The sequence below is a fragment of the Siphateles boraxobius genome, unplaced genomic scaffold (assembly GCF_051911475.1).
Source record: "Siphateles boraxobius isolate OS27281-9 unplaced genomic scaffold, OSU_SipBor_1 25, whole genome shotgun sequence".
NCBI classification, from domain to species: domain Eukaryota; kingdom Metazoa; phylum Chordata; class Actinopteri; order Cypriniformes; family Leuciscidae; genus Siphateles; species Siphateles boraxobius.
The window spans coordinates 18,129,376-18,147,998 of record NW_027508866.1 but is presented as its reverse complement, the minus strand read 5'-3'; the positions used below and the strand labels follow the sequence as shown (position 1 = coordinate 18,147,998).

Below are 18,623 nucleotides of genomic sequence, written 5' to 3'. Positions count from 1 at the left end.
TTCTGTATACAAAATATAATTCCTTGTTTATTATTTTTACTAAGTGGTAAAATCTGATCTGGCCTTGTTCTTGTGTGATTAATTCGGTAATCTTTGGACAGACTCTGGACATGTGTTTCTGCTGTGTGATGCTTGATTTGCGCCCTCCAGTGGTTGGCAGCAGAATTGCAGCCTTTTAATGCTGCTCTCGTATGGCAAGCTGTTTTAACATTTAATCCTTAAAACCTACTAGTTTATATTTTCATGCTACCAGTGCTTATTTTTTAGATACTAGTATCTATTCCATTAAGTACTAGTACTTATTCATTAGCTACTAGTGCTCTTTCTTTAGGTACTAGTGCCTATTTTTTAGATATTACCTTTTTAAAATATACTAGTAGTTATTCATTAGATTCTAGTGCCTAATAAATTGGTACTAGTACTTATTTATTAGATACTAGTGCTTATTCATTTGTTACTTGTACTTATTCATTAGATTAGTGCCTATAAAATCGGTAGTACGTATTTACTATATACTAGTGTACTTATTCATTAGATACTAGTACCTACTAAATAGATACTAGTACTTAAATGGCAAGCCGTATCAGCTTAAATTGTATCCAGCGTTACTCGTCGTAATTAAATTTTTACTAGTAAGATTTCAATTAGAGAGCTCTACAATTCAGTTCTTACTAGCAATTACAATTACAGATCTCTCTAATTCAATTTTTACTAGTAACAATTCAAATTAGAGAGCTCTCTATTTCAGTTGTTACTAGTAAGAATGGAATTGCAGAGCTCTTTAATTCAATTACAGAGCTCTGCAATTATACATATCTTTAATTAGTTTCTTTATTAGTAAAAATTAAATTAGAGATCCCTATAATTGCATTTTTTAAACACTAGTATCTTTTGTAATTGTTACTAACTATATTTTATTTTACTAGTCACAACTGCTATTTTACTCGTCTTAGGCTATTAATAGTCAGGACGGCCACTGTAGAGTTCAATTAAAAATCTTACTAGTAAAAAAAAATCTTGTAACATTTGGAATAAATGCTAGTATATCTAATAAATATACTAGTATCTAGCGAATAAGTACTAGCTAATTAATAGCTAGGCTACTAGTATCTACTGAATAAATAGTAGTAGTATGTATTGAATAATTATAGCTAATGAATAAGTACTAGTATCTATTTAATAAGTACTATCTAATGACTTAGTACTAGTATTTATTGAATAAATATCTAGTAATAGGTACTAGTATCTAAAAATAAGTACTAGTACCTAATAAATAACTACTAGTATCTAATATATATGTACTAGTCACAATCGGAATACATACTAGTCAGAACTGAATAGTTGATATCTTAATGACAGATCCCCATAGAAGTCAATGGCAAAAAAAGAAAGAAATTGTTACTAGTAACAAAAGAATAGTTACTTTAGTCACTATTGAAATAAGTACTAGTATCTAATGAATAAGTACTAGTAGCTAATGAATAAGTACTAGTATATAATAAATACCAGCCCGTCCTCATACCAATGCGTCATATAAGACGCTTTTCCTAAAGCGTTGTATATGACGCATTGGGATGATAACGCGTTGTAAATACATACTAGTACCAATTTAATAGGCACTAATCTAATGTATAACTTCTAGTATCTTTTAAAAGGGTAGTATCTAAAGAAAAGGCACTAGTATCTAAAGAATAAGCACTAGTAGCTAATGAATAAGCACTAGTAGCTAATGAATAAGTACTAGTATATAATAAATACATACTAGTACCAATTTAATAGGCACTAATCTAATGAATAACTTCTAGTATCTTTTAAAAGGGTACTATCTAAAGAAAAGGCACTAGTATCTAAAGAATAAGCACTAGTAGCTAATGAATAAGTACTAGTACTCAATGGAATAGATACTAGTATCTAAAAAATAAGTATTAGTAGCATGAAAATAGAGACTAGTAGGTTTTAAGGATTAAATGTTAAAATGGCTTGCCATAGCTCTCCTGGGCGGAAATGGCTACATCTGGGCCAAACACCTTCCAGTCCCCAGAGGCCGCCCTTATTCTCTCCTCTCTGATCTGATCAGTTTCATTAGAGAGTTTAACCCTGAGCTTAATGCGCCAGCCTCCACAACGAATCGTGAAATTGTTGCTCTTTCTCAGCAATGATTACAAATATCTCCAGCTGTGATTCAATCTATTTCCCCCAGAACGGAGTACAGCTTTCTTGTGTTTCTCCCTTGTGAGTGTGGAAACATACTGCAAACCGTTTATGTGTGTCATATGCCCTTGAGAACGAGAGAAGAAAGCACTTAATGTATAGTGAAGATAAGTAGCTCCTATGAAACCTAATTAAATGGAGCGGATGAATAATTAATGCTAGTGGTATGGATTTGAGTGAGAGGGTTGGTTTACAAAGCTGTGTGATGTAGTGTTCAGTTCTTAGAGGCTATTTATCTCCGCTTCTTTACAGTTCACAGTGATCCGTTTAGAATATAGCGAAACCAATATAGTCGTTAGTTTAAAGCAATGTTCCAGGTTAAAAACAAATTACACTCTATATGTACATGCTGTTGAGTTAGATTATTCTTCAGTTTGTAAAAAAAAATAAAAAATACTGCATTTACAGCAATGCACTTATGGGGCACTAATGTAAGTCTATGGGGCAAGGTATTAGAAGGGTTTAAAAGCAAAATGTGATGCTCATATTTTTGTTAAAGCACTCATATTAAAGGGTTAGTTCAATCTCATGATTTACTCAACCTCAAGCCATCCTAGGTGTAAATGACTTACTTTTTTCAGCCAAATGTCGGCTCTTCCGCCGTAAACGACTCGCGCACAGCTGTTACTGGAAGCCAGTTATTCTACTTTATAAAGTTATCGTTTATAGATATTTTCCTTACAAAAACGCATCACTTTGCTTCAGAAGGCTTTTATTAACCCCCTGAAGTCATATAGATTACTTTTATGATGGATGGATGTTCAAATCTTCAAATGTTATAAAGCTTGGAAGAGCCAGGATATTTTTTAATATAAATATGGCTGAAAGAAAAAAGTCATATACTCCTAGGATGGCTTAAGGGTGTGTAAATTATGGGATAATTAAAATTTTTGTTCATTTTCTAACCCTTTAATTCTTCGAAAAAACTACAAAGTTTATAAATTATCCTTTTAATGAAGTACTTATTTCCCTTACAAGCAATTTAACATAAGACGATGTTCTTTGTTTGTAAGCATGCCTGTAACATAAGTTCCTTTAAGTCCTTTAAACATACGCAATGATGTTAACCAATCATAACACTGGCCACTTACTACCAAGCCTTAAAGAAGCCTCCCCTTAAAAACAGATCATTTCAGACAGAAGGTCAGTATGAAAGTTGCAAATTAGTTTTTTCCGCATATATATATAATTTTTTTTTTTGTTTTGTTTTTTTTTTGTTGTAAAAAAACCCAACTTATTAGCATTATAAGGGAACCTCAAAGAACATCCATGAAAAATCCATCTCATGACCCCTTTAATAAATAAATGTAAATGTAAATATCTTTGAATGTTGTGTTTCATACCTTTACACGTTTAATTTGAATGTTTGCGGGATCACTGTTTGTACATAGTCATGGAATAATTAATATAACTGTGTATAGATTTAGTATAGAGTCAGTAAGCGATTTTATCACATTACAGTTCTTCAAGTTTAATACACTGTATATTTTAACATTTATTGAACATTTATTTTACCCCATAGACTTCTACCATAAGTTTATTACTGCTAATTCAGACTAAACTCTAATATCTTCTTAGGACCAGAAGTGACTGGTTTGTCTTGAAAATTTTGTAAAGTTTTGTAAATATTTTGTAAGTAATTTATGTAAATTCTGTAATATTTTTTAATAGGTTTTTAATATATCATTTATCCCTACGTCACTAATAACCAGAAAGTCTCTCATCAGAGCACCTGGTGTAATTTAGTATGCATCAATAAGTTCAACATAAAGCATTGCTTTGTTCCTGTAAGAGATGTGGAAAAGAATATCCCTCAAAAATTGAAGAGACCTTCCGTGCCCACAGCCTCTTCCCTCTGAAGTTTTTACTTGCATGCGCCTCAGTCCTCCTTCAATCCCTGCATTCTCTCCTCATGTCTTGTGCATGTCCTAGGAGTGCTTCTGAAATGTGTGGCTTGTGAGTGGAGAACCTGTCAAAAGATGTTTGTACTGACCGCTTGCCACTATTGGGCTCTGAATGGTCTTGTGTTCAGATTAAGAAGTGTAAAAATGGAGCAACGCAAGCTGAATGACCAAGCAAACTCTCTAGTGGACCTTGCAAAGGTAAGATAATGAGTTGAATGTCTGACTAATGCATCATGGGAAAATAGGAGGCCCGTTTAAGTTTTAGTACAAATTCTAAAGTGCACATATTGTAAGTCTACAGGTGTCAAATGAACAGACGTGATTTATAAATTTGTTTAATTCTTTACGTTTCATCTACAATATGGTTTTCGTATATGGTACAGATAAATTGTTTCCTTTCAAAGAGCAACTTAGCAAATGGTTGATGTTAGTTAATTTATTGTTTTTTCTTCACGAAACATTCTCACATTGGCTTTTATTATTTATTTCCCTCTTTCTACGCACAATACATCATGCTGCTTAATGGTCCGTAAAAGCTTTCATCTCCTAAGAGAAAAAAAGAATAACTGATGAGACACCTGAGATGTTAAAACAGCCTGATAAATTTGAAGCACTGCATTTGCACTTCCCTTATTACCATTTTTTAGACGGGCTTAAGAGCGAGCCCTGGGGAACACCAGGCATGGTGCCAGCCTGACTCTGCAGAACCCACAGCAACCTGGGAAAGGGATACACTTGAGATCTGATGAGTCAGCTGGAACAGCCTCTCGCACGAGCACACACGCCGAAGCTGTGACATTCAAACATCCGCAGTGGTCATATGCCAGCAACCTCTGTCTGGGCTTTGCCATGAGAGTCATTAGTTAGTGTTACCCAATTATCCTCCTGTCCCGCACCTCCCGAAGAAACCGGAGAGGGTGACATTGAGGCGGAGCGTGATATGACTCATACTGGTTTCAGCCTCCTTTTATCATTGCCATAATTACCTCTCACCATAAGAGGGCGGTATAACATTAATCATGGCAGCAGCTGCTCCCAGAGGCAATGAATCCTATAATGCAGCTTAAAATAACTTAAGCAGCTGCAGTGCTTCTGCAACCTTCAGACAGCCCGCAGACCCAGATACGTCGCGTCTACAACTTCTGTGACCCGTTTTTCAGATTTTTCAAGTTCTTCTATTTCATTTTAAGTTTTTCTTTAGAAATGTATGAAGGCAGATTGTTCATATTTAGTGGTGTCTGCTAACAGTGTCACTGTTGCAAATACTGAAGGTGAGGGATTTAAACAAACCTCTAAGCCAAAGTATTAAACTTCGTTGCATAACTTGTCACACACTGTCTGCTACAGACATGAATTGTGCTTCAAATCATGTGGCTTCTTGAGAAAAGGTGTGCTGTTATTTTTCTAAGCTATCAGCCTAATGAGTTTTACCTGGTGGACAATAGGAGAAAAAAAATCACATTTAATTAAATTAAAGGAGGGAGCTGAGCCATATCTTGAGACCAGAATATCAGTGTTATACTCTTTTGATTTATGTCAGTAAGCAGCCACCCATAATACCGTACTAGCAAATGCACAGAACTCCCTAGCGACTACATAATAATGTGCTAAAAATAGAGAGACCACCTTAGTAGAGATTGACCGATACTGCTTTTTTAAGACTGATGATAGCGATTTATTTTTTTAAACGTATGAAAACTGATATGCTGTTTTTTTATTGTTGTTTTATTTATGCTTTATGGCATAACTAAATGAGCATTAGACTACAACAACTGCTGTTGTTGTTAAGCTACACATTTCTAATTCGAGAAAAATTGGCTATTATTCAAAGGGACATGTAATTATCCAAATAATACATTAAATAAGTTACTTTATCTGTTAATTAATACTGTTGTTAGTTGCATTTCCCCCCCATCAAATGTTGCCATTGTTTGACTCAATATTTTTAAAAGATCTTTTGTAAAGTTGTAATTCCTTAATAAATTATGCATTGCTAATATTTGCACTTTTGTCAATGTTTTTTTGTTTACTGATATTCAGACTTTTGTGAATATTGGTAAACATTGGTTTACCAATGGGTCATTGACCAATTATTGGCAACGTAGCAATTTTTCATTTTTTTATTTTTTTTTACCAATATTCACAAATCTGAGTATCGATTTTTAAGATATTGTCAAAAGTGCGAATATTGGTAAAAAATATCTATCAAATGGATCATCGGCATATCTCTACACCTTAGCATGAGTGAATAGCAAGCATTACCTCGCAGTTGAAAGTTGTATTTTAGCATTGCTACTGACTACGCAGCGCTAGTCTTATAATACCATTCTATTTGACCAATCTTTAATGAATCTCTGTTAACTATACCCTTTTCCTCACTTTATCTCAGACTCAAAACATCATGTACGACCTGGTCTCGGACCTGAATGAGCGAGGCGAAGACATGGAAAAGAGGATTGGGTTGCTGGAGACCAAACTGGAGACATTGCTCAGCAACTTACAGGCTCTTCCGGGCCTCATCAGTCAGGTGATCAGCCAGCAACACCGGGACTTTCTGGAGGTGCAACTCCAGCCATTCGACAAAAACAGCCACGAGCGCTCGCAGTCCGCCTCCCGGCGCCGGTCGTCCTCCACCGCGCCGCCCACTTCTTCCGAGAGCAGCTAGAGCTCCCAGCCTAGCCGGCATCTCCGGAGAAGACTTTCGCCATCATATGGCCAAGTTGCATTTTACTGTAAAGCCTTACGGTTTCAATAAAGTATTATCCAAATTCTGATGGCACCATCAGAGGTTACCGGGGATAATGCGTTTGAAATGGATAGCTTCCACACATATCTTGTCGTTTTTTTTTTGTTTTTGTTTTTTTACATCAATAAATGATGCTGTTTCTCTGTTGACAGGATCACAGAGAGACTTTTCTCAGTAACTAATGATGGAAAGATGGGGCTATCAGGTGAGCAAGTCCTTCCGGGGGACTTAATTCAGGAAAGCAATGTGATGACCTCAAACGGCACTGAACAGTGCTACTAGTGCTTCCTACCGAATTGTCTGTCTCTGCATATGTGAATGAGATTTGACCTGTTCCTTGAATCAACAGGCATTAATAACACTTTATCGAGGAACTAATAGCATGTCTGAACCCAAGATGGGCAGATGAGGAATGCTTCCCCTCCCTGTCCAACTGGCGAAAACCCTAGATTTTCACTCTCAAAGGAAAGCATATATCTTTTAGGTTAGAAACGGCATCAGCTGTAGTGTTCTTCTGTTGTGATGCCTCTAAAAGTGACTATTCCGAGGGCCCTGTTGCAAACAATTTACGAAATGAATGCATCTGAATCTATACTTGCACTTTTTATCATTGCACTTCAATGCTTACTGACTATAATATGAATTTATTTTGCTCATTCAAATAGACAGACACCTTTAGTCATAGGATAATGGCCAGAATGTACAACGATAATGATTGTGTAGGCTACGGCAAGGGCAGCAATGAGACCTCGACTGAAATGACTGTGCTTAAAATGTAGATGTTAGATTGCTGCTGTTTATGCACCAACGTTTCAAACTCTCCATTAGTTCCAACGGCAATCTATGGACTAGCTGAGAGGAAACGCTCTTGGTTCACTGTGTGCTCTACGCTTAAACAGTCTTCAAAACGAGAAGAGATCTACTGGATGCTATTTATAGATCTGTTTGTAGATCTGTTTAAGAGCAGCAACTATCTTGTATATGTTTGGAAATGCCTATTTTTGTATATTAATGAGGACAAGCACACCTCCAGATGCGTATGTCTTTCTCGAAGGATGTGTGGTAAAGAACTGTGTTTGAGTGTGTAAGTGGATGTAGAACCAAAGCTTTCAAAATGGGCAGAAAGAAGGGAAATGGATGGTCGTCTGGAAAACCTCACGGTTTCCCAGTAAGCTGAACCGTACCATTGTTCTGTAACGGGTTTCTCTGGGATGGCCCTCTGGCATGTCCTGTGAATTCAGCCTCTGTTTTTTCATACTGGTGTTAAAGGTTAAACAAATCCATAGCACAAATCAAAATAAAGGAGTTTCATACTTATTTTCCAAGCGATCTGTCTCACGCCATTCTAAATGTGAACACAAATGTCTGTCTGATGCAAACAATTGTATTTATTGTGGAAGAGAATACGACCAGTTCACCAAACTTTACTATCATTTATTGATAGCATGTTATTGATAGATCTGTGCACTTTAGATTCTAAAGATATATGATGGGTTCATGTTGGATATATTGGTGCATTTCATAACCTGGCCCAGCAACAACACATCCCAGAATGTCATTAATGGGTTACAGAACCTAACGAAACGATGGTGGATCGAGCAACTTCACCAACATAGAAACTATGAGTGATTAAATACTGTATGCAAAATGAATATAAACAATAAAATGAAGCTATTTAACAGAAAAGGTGTGTTTGAGCATTGATGTTTTATATATTTTTACCCATGTCGTGTTAGCTTTGAGGCTGTATATGCTATATAACAGTTAGCATGCTGTAAAATGTAGTCTTTTTTTTTTTTCTTGTACATTTTTTTGTCCAATCAGTTACTTTCTAGAGTGGGAATGAATGCCCCTCCAATTAATGCCAACTTCCTCAATAGGAAAAAAAGCCTGTTGGTTATTAAAATAAGTGGCACTTTTATTTTGTTTATTATAATGGCAGTTACATGGAAATACTAATGTGTATTATTTATCTTTTATCTGGTTGAGCCCTTGAAACAATCAGTGGCCTATAATGTATATTATATCATATCTAATATATTATAATACATTTTTATAATTCGTCAACAAAGAAAAAACTGCAGGGCTCCCTATGTCGTGGCTGATAATGTCTATAACAAATTCAATTAAGCTTTTGAGATCACCATGAATATTTAACAACTAATTAATGAATTACCTAATTCTAGGTAGAATCTAAATCATTAGTTGAAAAAAAAGTACATTACTATTGATTGGCCTGCCTGGTTAGAGCCGTTAAATATGTTTTTCAACGGCTCGGGGCCTGGTGAAATAGCATTTTATCTTATGTATCCTTCTCGTGATGACGCCATGGATCCACAGTAAAACCTTTTATTAGCCTATATATCTTTAATTATTTTTTTAATATAATTTAAAATTTAAAATGAATGTACATTTACTTTGTGTTATATAACCTTGGCATTAAGTTGCAGAAAATATTTGTACATCTTTCTCTTTTCTGACGAAATCAGACGTTTTCTTTGGAGTTTTTTCCATTTTTGGAACACAAGTATTTTTGATTAAATGCAATACATTTTTCATATGTATTTTCTCGTTTTTTCATTTGACTCCATCAATGAAAAGATTTTAATTATATCTGTGCATCATTAAGTGTGAGCGAATGTTTTACTATTCTTTTTAAACTCTTGAATGAAAATAATGTCAAAGTCAATTAGAATAATCAAATGTAATAATTTATTATGTCAGGTAAATGTATGCCAATTTTTATAATCAGTTCAAATATAATCAATACAATAACATCAAATGCTCTGGAATAAAGAGAAAAGATGCAAACCCGACATTAGGAAATAGGTACATGAATGCTGAAAGTCTAGGCATTCACCGGCTGACCTGAGATACAGAAAGGGCCTGAGCTCTGGTTGCGTTTCATTATATAGACAGACCTCATTTCAAATATAAACATGAGTTCACACTGGGGGGGGGGGAACAACCATTTGAGAACATTGGAAATTTGCATTGAGTTAACACCTTCTGACCATTTGTCTGTAAGACACACTCTTCAAGATATTTCTAAACTCTTAAGAACTTTATTACCTTTTGGTTTACTTCTTTGGGAATGAGACATTTACCAGTCGCACTGAGACATTTCAAATTATACCAAACATGTATAAAACTGTATGATAATTGTTCACATTAAAACTCTAAATATTTTGGATGAATTTCAGATTATTTCAGCATGAGAGGAAAGAAGTGTGTGGGGGAGAATGGGGGGTCAATGTAAAAGATGTATTAGAATGATTCTGGGGTGAGACTTGCGTCTCGATGGTGCACAAGAGTCAGTTCAAATGGCAGTTCTTCCAGTGTTTCCAGTCTTACAACATTTATGCTTGGTATTCCAAAATATCTCTGGAAAGTATTCGCTCCTGTCCAGTAGGCGGAGCCCTTTTGTCAGGCAGGAGAAGAGGCAAAATATCGCGAGAATAGAGCGTGGCGTCTGGCGTGAACAACTCATGGCAAAGCATGTCAACGGTGTGCTTACGAGCCAACACGTTTAGTAACTAAATAAGTAACATCAACTTTTTATTTTTCAAGTAACGGCTTTGAAAGGACCAACGCTAAAATGAGTTTGCTCGCCAAAATAGCCGAAATCGAGAACGAGGTGGGTTGAGATTTACACTAATGTATGAAAATAGCCGTTAGCACTTTAGCGCCAAAGCCATTCAATAGTGAATCCTGCTGTATTTGATGAAATTAACCTGGTATTCAATAAACCCAGCAGTTAAATCTCACATAACAGTGAAAGCGGTGGAATGTTTTTGTTGTCTTGACACTGTCATGGTAAATGTGCGGTTTAATAAAGTGCCTGTCCTGCAGATGGCTCGTACTCAGAAGAATAAGGCCACAGCTCATCATCTGGGCCTGCTGAAGGCTAGATTAGCCAAACTGAGGAGGGAGCTCATCACTCCTAAAGGAGGCAGTGGAGGAGGCACTGGAGAGGGTCAGTACTGCTCCATCACACACAGATCCTGCAATATCTTGTCTCGGGAGCTTCATGTCCATGTTTTAATTAGGGGGTCCTGAGTGATTAAACTGGTTTGTTATTGCTTTGTTTTTTCACTAACCTGATATTCCCCTCAGGATTTGATGTGGCAAAGACTGGGGATGCCCGTATTGGGTTTGTGGGCTTCCCGTCAGTGGGCAAATCCACTCTTCTGAGTAACTTGGCTGGTGTGTATTCTGAGGTGGCTGCCTATGAGTTCACCACACTGACAACTGTACCAGGAGTCATCCGCTATAAAGGAGCTAAAATTCAGGTGAAACTCATCGCACAAGTTTATCATATGCCAGGCAGAGTGATTGTAATTGTGATATTTAATAGTGTGTTCTGTAGGGCTGGGTATTCTACGCATTTCACAGTTCGACTCGATTTCGACTCACAAGCTTGTGATTCGATAACAATCTAAATTCGATTCAGTAGTATTGATTCATTTGGATGTACATGAGATACAGTACACGTTAATTTTTCTCAAGGAAAAAGTTTCATGTCAACTAATGCTGTAAACTATGCAGGGTACCGTCAGTGTGTACATTATGACAATATTAAAGCTTAAAAGGATACTGGGTTTGAAATTAACTTTTTCACTCACTGGCCAATTTGGCTGCTACATTTTTTAATTATTGGCCATTCAGAACCGTAAAGAAATAAACCAGGTTAACCTTGTCACAACTTGTAAATATATAGGCTATATCTATCAATATATAAGTTTGTAATTCATATATTCATTTCATATTCAAACAATGTCACCTGTCATCCAGCCATCTCCTCCCTTCCTTTTTCACCGTGATCCCTTCGACCAAAATGTATTTTAGGTGGACAGATCAATACAGTATAAAGAACATCAAAATAATGTAGTTTGTTGGGGAAAAAACAATGTCTTTTCTGTTAACCAAATGCTTTTTTATCTTCGCTATTGCTTCAATGCAAATGAAGAAGCGCGCCGTTATTTGTTGCATAGTGACGTGCATGTTCAAGTAAGCAAAATATGTGCAGATTCAGTGCAATACGCTGTATTTAATATATTTCCCTTGGCTTCAACATCCTGGAATGTGGATTTTCAAATCTTCACAATTTTGGTGAGTGACTAAAATAAATGAGGCATTCAAAAGTTTGACATTTTATTTGTTTTATTAGCTTCTGGATCTCCCAGGTATCATTGAGGGGGCCAAAGATGGCAAGGGCAGAGGACGACAAGTCATTGCTGGTAGGTAACAAACCATTAACACACAGACTTATGTGAAGACACTTTCAGTGCACTTCTTTCTTTTTAAGTGTGCTTCAGTACCAGTTACGCTCACTCACCGATCTTAGCGTTTCCCTAATCTTACCTCCTTCCAACAGTTGCTCGCACTTGCAACCTTATCCTGATCGTCTTGGACGTCCTGAAGCCTCTCGGACACAAGAAGCTCATTGAACATGAGTTGGAAGGTTTTGGTATCCGGCTCAACAAGAAACCACCAAATATTGGCTTCAAGAAGAAAGACAAGGGCGGAATCAACTTCACTGCAACTGTACGACTTCAGTGTGCTATTAACCCGCATACATTTATAAAAGCATTGTTAAAGTCACTTTTCTTGCATAAAATGAACTTAAAAAAAAAAAATATATATATATAATCAAAGTATAAATATGTATATATAATATTAATCAAAGGTTTTTATTTTATGAAATAAATGTTTATTCCATTTTTAAACACTTTGACTTTGTTCCTGGTTTAATAAATAGTAATTGTAATTTAAGTAAATGCTAATAAGTTATGTACTTGAATAATAATACAAAAATCTGTATTTATCATGCAATATTGCGGTGTCTATTATAATAGATTAATCCTTTCATGTCATTTTTTTTATATTATAAAAATAATATCTTCCCTGTTATAACCTGTCACTCACATGAGATCATAGCAATTAGCAAACGACATGTGCCAATCAATTCCTGATGGACAAAATCAAGTTTCTTTCCGCTTGATAAGCCTTTTCACAATATAGATCACAATAGAGAAGAAAAGATGGCAGCAATTTTGGTTTCATGCTGATTTTAAGCAGTTCTTTATGACAGGAACATAATTTGTATGTCTCTAAATGTTTTTAAATGTAAGTTTACTCTAAATACTAGAAAAAGCAATTTACTTTTTTAAGTCTTTTCTTCATTATGAACCATTTCCTTTCCATCTTTTGCATTGTTTCTTAGTGTATGTTATAAATCAGATCAGTTGTGTTAACAGTTGTCGTCATGCTTTTATGTTTTAGTGTGCTCAAAGTGAGCTGGATGCTGAGACTGTGAAAAGCATCCTTTCAGAGTATAAGATCCACAACGCTGATATAACCTTACGAAGCGACTCCACAGCTGACGACCTCATTGACGTGGTGGAGGGAAACCGGTAGGACCATACTCACATCATCCAACCTCAGTCATTCTCACTTCAGAAGAGATTTTTTACATGTTGGTTATTCTCCTCTAGGGTTTACATCCCCTGCATCTACGTACTCAACAAAATCGACCAGATCTCTATTGAGGAGCTGGACGTTATCTACAAAATCCCTCACTGTGTGCCAATCTCAGCTCACCACCGCTGGAACTTTGACGACCTTTTGGAAAGGATCTGGGACTACCTGCAACTAGTGCGCATGTGAGTTACATGTTCCACTGAGCTTGTTGCAATGCATTCTGGGATTGCATGTTTAGAATTTGGCTTGAACAACTTGTTTTAGGGGGGAGCGGGTACTTTGCAAGCACTAATAAAAATAATTAAAAGTGAAAATAAGTGATTTGCTGTACATATTGTAGTGCTGCTCTCACACAGACACGGCAAATATGCCCTGCCGCAGAAGTAGGTAATGCACATCCTTCCAGGAAATCCCTATAGGGCATCATCGCTGTAGCTGAATAAACAGAAGATTGAAACGCTTTGATTAAACATGACTATTAAACACACGACTGCCTTATTCTATGTAAGAAGCCTCATCTCACAGAAGGGTGCTCAACTGTTATGAAGTGAGTTTAGAGTAAAAGCATGTTATTAAATGTTGTCTTTTGTTGTACGAGGTTCATAAATGCTTCTCATGTTTGGAAAGCTGTTTGATGCGTGTTGCTTTTTCAAATGCACGTTATAAGTGACTCAAACTCAGTGCTTTCAGATTGAGCAGCATTTACCGAGCCGTACATCAATGACAAGCTGCGCATAAAAAAAAATCGCATCCTTTGCGATTTCATAACCGCGATAGGCCAAATCGGTTTAAGTGCGATTTAATAGAATTTGTGATTAATTGTGCCGCCCTACTTTAGTTCATTTCATTCCGTTTCAAATGATGTATTACTCTTATGCATAACAAAAAATGATGAGCCGTTTCCGCTGTTATCAGGAAAAAAATGCTAGTGATGGCGCTGGCGCCTCCATGTCATGCAGTTAGCCTGCTATACTTCAGCTTTCCCACTCCGCACAAACACTCGGATATGCGCCTAATAGTAGCGCACATTTAATCAAGGTTAACCTTAGAGCAAGCAGCTGTGTAAAGTTGCATGTTTCAAATGATGAGCCATATTTGAGGTTGATGGATGAAAGGCGAATGTTTGGATTTCCTGCCCGACATACTGTAATTAGACCTACCACAAAGAACCGCCGTGAATGATCTGTCCCTCACAAGTTTCAATCCCCCCCCCCCCGGGTAATAAAATCTTGGTCGTCTAAGTCTCTTCTCGTTGACTAACGTTAAGTCGAACATTAGGGGTCAGCTCTTACACATTGTCTACTGAAATGTCACTTTCAGTGAAAACGTCCTTTTGCCTGTGTGAAACTTGCAGCAACATAACGCAGAATAATTTATTTTAATGTTTTACAATGGGCACTATGTATCATAAAGCCACTTCATAATGTGTAATAACACTGACTGATATTTCACAGCTACACAAAGCCGAAAGGACAGCTTCCTGATTACACGTCACCTGTAGTGCTTCCAGATGAAAAGACAGCTGTTGAGGACTTCTGCTTAAAGATTCACAAAAACCTCATCAAAGAGTTTAAATAGTAAGTGACTTTAAAATGTTTAAGGAGGCTCTTGTTTTTTTTTTGTTTTTTTGGGGGGGGGTTCTGCAAGTGGACTGGAACTAGTGATGTCATTGATTTTCATCTCAGTTAAGATTGCTTTGAAACTTAGTCTGGTCAAATTGAAAGTGTTTATTTCCTTTTTATGATGTGCGTCATTTTTCATCTGTGTTGATAGCAAATGGCTCTGATGTAATGGCAGCACTGGGTATCTTTATTTCTCACACATGATGAGCACAGTATCTTAAACTCAGTTCCAAGGTTACAGTGTACATTACGTTACCTCCTTTGGATGGGAAGACCTTGTTCCTAAATTCTGCATAAGAGCCCTTCATTTCGGTAAAAAAGAAGAAAAGAAAACACATTGATCACATATCTCTAACCTTTAGATATATTGTTATATTTAGTCTGTTATGAATTTTAATATCTATTTATTAATATAGTATTATAATATTTGTATTTTGTATTAGTTTTTTTATTCAGTTTTATTTTAATTTTATATTTTAATAATTTTTTGGTGCTTGTCATTTGTATTAGTGTTTTATATTTATGTTAAGCTTTTTAGTTTTAGTAATTTTAGTATTTTAAGTTAAACTAAAGGTTTTTCATTTAAAATTTACATTTTATTTATTTCAATTAATACTTTAACAATTGCAACACTGATTTTTAAAGGGACAGAATCAGATAACAATGTCAAATTTAACCCTCCTAATGTTTAAAAAAAAAAAAAACTGCATAATTTCATGTGTAAATCCACACTTCACTTTCGGGTTAAAACTGACCCGAACACAAAAAGTGTAACAATTTAGTTTAAATGGTTTTATCTCCTACATTTTTTTTGGTTTATGAAGCCTTTCAAAGATGTCAATTTCTTTTTGCCAAAATGATATATGGCGCTTTTCAACTGCATGGTACGGCACGGTTCGGTACGGCATGCTTTGGCGCTTTTCCACTGCATGGTATGGTACGGCTCGGCTCGGCTCAATACGGCTCACTTTGTGGCGCTTTTCCACTGCAAGGTACGGTACGGCTCGGCTCAATACGGCTCACTTTGTGGCGCTTTTCCACTGCATGGTACGGTACGGCTCGGCTCAATACGGCTCACTTTAAATGGTACCACCTCTGTTGAGGTTCCAAGCGTACCGTACCGATACTAACATGTAACGTGAAAACACTGCAGATCACTGATTGGTCAGACAGAATCGTCACTACCAGCGTCATTGTATTTGCGAGACATCAAACCCGCTAGATTTAAATAGCCAGTAACTGACACAGCTGTAGCACCTGCTTGACTTGCTTGAAGAAAAAATAAAGGAAAAAAAACTTCCAAAAAAAGAAATGGCTGAATCGTGGTCAGTGGACTAAGTGCAGACTTTCCTCTCGTTATTTGCTGAGGAGCGGATAAACTATAACGATCAGTCTAAATCCCACCCACTTTGAAGCGGTACTAACTGCAGTGGAAAAGCAAACCGAGCTAAAGCGAACCGCGCCGTGCCGAACCGAGCCGTACCACGCAGTGAAAAAGCGAAGCGAGCCGAACCGCACTGTGCCGTACCAAGCCGTACCATGTAGTGGAAAAGCGCCAATAGTTACTGCAGTTATTGTACAACTCGCACTGTTTAAAGGAGATCCCCTATTAATGTATGGTTTATTAGGCTATTCATTTTTTGTATATCATTTAATTTCTTATTTTCTATTTAATTAGTTCAAGTTCTTGGTAACAGTTTTTAATTCTCATTAATGGTAACCGCAGAACCTGAAACTGCGGTAAGTAAGGAAGTTTTTTAATGTGCGCTTTTGTTTTGTTTTTTCATTTCAAGTGACTCTCCAAACTAGCAAGACTTTATAACCTGTCAGAATGAATTTGGTGCAGATTTTTAAAATTGTCCCTTGTCAATGAAAGAAGATTTAAAACTCTATGTGAAACATTTAGTAAAATGCTACTGTGTTGAAACGTGCCTACTAGCATCATTTCTCTCTTCTCTCTGCAGTGCATTGGTGTGGGGGTCGTCAGTGAAGCATAACCCACAGAAAGTCGGAAAAGACCATGTGCTAGAAGATGAGGATGTAATCCAGCTGGTTAAGAAATAAAGGACTCTGATGCTTTGCATGATCATTACACTTCAAAAAAGAAGTAACAAGACATTTCTAAATGCCCCGAAGGTTCCCATGGCACCATTGTTGTTTCTTTCATATTATTTTTGGACTTGGATAAGGATGATTGTAAATCACAAAAATTCATTTAGCATATTAAATAATATGTCTTCTCATATGGATTTAGCTTTTTTCGGCATCGGAAATGGCTTGAATGCAGTTATAGAATAAGTGCTAATGTGGGCTGCAAAACAAAGTGAACTTCAATAAAACCCTAGTATAAAAATCCATGAATGTCTAAATGTGACTGTTTTTCATGACAATTCAATTCACATTTATTTGTATAGTGCTTTTCACAATATACATCGTTTCAAAGCAGCTTTACAGAAAATGCATGAGTCCACATTACAATTTAAAGTGATCTGTTATTAGAGGTAACTAAGTTGTATTTCAGAAATGTACATATACAAATCACAGTTACCTAAAAATGTATTAAAATAAATGTACAAATGAAATGTGCAAGTCAATAATTTATGCAACAAAAAAAAAAAGTATTTAAGCAATGTAATAATTTAAGGCAGAAACAATGAGCTAATTGAAGTAATACTTGACAAAACATTTGATTCAAGTCTTTTTGTGGAATTGTCAGCATTGTTTACCAGATCAACTGAGATATAACAAAAAAATCAACTGAGATATCTAGTAACCAGCACTTCATATGGTTTAATCCAGTAGTCTTGTGTTCACACAAAACCCTCCCCCGCTGTGACAATCAATCACTCAGGATAACCAGGCCACTTATCGGATGAAACGGACGGGGAATGATACACACCCCGTCAGAAGCACTGATGCCCTTAAATCGCCCCACTCACTAGGGACATTTGACATTATGAATGTGTGATGGGTGCAAGCTGCCTCAAAGGTTAATCAACCAAAAAGCATTTTTGTTGCCTTTGCATTTGAGCTAATAGAAATTCAACAAAACTACAATAAAAAGCAATTCTTTTCGCAAGTGTATTTGGATAAGTTTCTTTTAAATTGTGATTTTTCAGACCTGGAATACTCATGAAAATTACAAAATTGTAGAGTGAATACACCTTTCAAGTTATGTTATGATTTTCAATGTTCCTTGGCTGGTAATTGCTCATTATGAGAGTCTGTGAGAGTGTGTATAGAACAATTTCTTACATTGCTTATTTAGTAATCACAAACAACAAATTAATTAAAATGTGAGGTATCCTTAAAGAAGTCCATCTTGTGTTGACTACAAAAGTTTACATATATTTCACACTGCAGATTCTATTTAGTTATTGGGCAGTTTGCTTTAAGCTGTGCCAGTGCAAAATCGTTTCTCAAATCAGTTGAGATTAAACAGCAAAATGATCTACCTTTTCAGATCATCTAGAAAATGGGGATGCACTGAATGCTTCGTTGGTATTCTTGTTTTGGAAAATTGTGTACACTCCAAAATTATTCAGGTCTGGTCTTTTTCCATTCAAAATGACTGATTAAAAAGCATCATACCAGTCACCCTATTCGCAAAACAATAGCTAATGTGGACAGTACAATAAATAATTTTCTCAAAGAAAG

The 18,623-nt window shown here is 36.2% G+C and overlaps 2 protein-coding genes across 3 annotated transcripts in view; both read left to right on the top strand.

The window, feature by feature from the left end:
• kcnn2 (potassium calcium-activated channel subfamily N member 2) overlaps positions 1–6,914 on the top strand; it is a 33,196-nt gene extending 26,282 nt beyond the window's left edge. The window contains exons 7-8 of one of the 2 annotated variants that reach the window (XM_077242979.1): positions 4,244–4,313; positions 6,505–6,914. In XM_077242979.1, coding sequence (XP_077099094.1) covers positions 4,244–4,313; positions 6,505–6,780 — 346 coding nt within the window. In that variant the 3' untranslated portion in view covers positions 6,781–6,914. The remainder of the gene's footprint in view (positions 1–4,243; positions 4,314–6,504) is intronic. The other variant, XM_077242978.1, reaches the window with a different exon arrangement.
• Positions 6,915–10,302: 3,388 nt separating this feature from the next.
• Positions 10,303–17,323, top strand: drg1 (developmentally regulated GTP binding protein 1). The gene is made up of 9 exons (XM_077242973.1): positions 10,303–10,498; positions 10,714–10,837; positions 10,978–11,153; positions 12,032–12,101; positions 12,239–12,408; positions 13,147–13,277; positions 13,359–13,526; positions 14,799–14,921; positions 16,931–17,323. Exons 1-9 carry the CDS (start codon positions 10,460–10,462, stop codon positions 17,028–17,030), a joined length of 1,101 nt encoding a protein of 366 aa, XP_077099088.1. The 5' UTR covers positions 10,303–10,459; the 3' UTR covers positions 17,031–17,323.
• The last annotated feature ends 1,300 nt before the right edge of the window (positions 17,324–18,623 follow it).

Bases quoted from the DNA above. Each gene is read 5' to 3' on its own strand.
- drg1 (XM_077242973.1), top strand. From the start codon at position 10,460: ATGAGTTTGCTCGCCAAAATAGCCGAAATCGAGAACGAG. The intron at 10,499-10,713 runs GTGGGTTGAGAT...CCTGTCCTGCAG, and splicing joins TAGCCGAAATCGAGAACGAG to ATGGCTCGTACTCAGAAGAA. The intron at 12,409-13,146 runs GTACGACTTCAG...TTTATGTTTTAG, and splicing joins GAATCAACTTCACTGCAACT to TGTGCTCAAAGTGAGCTGGA.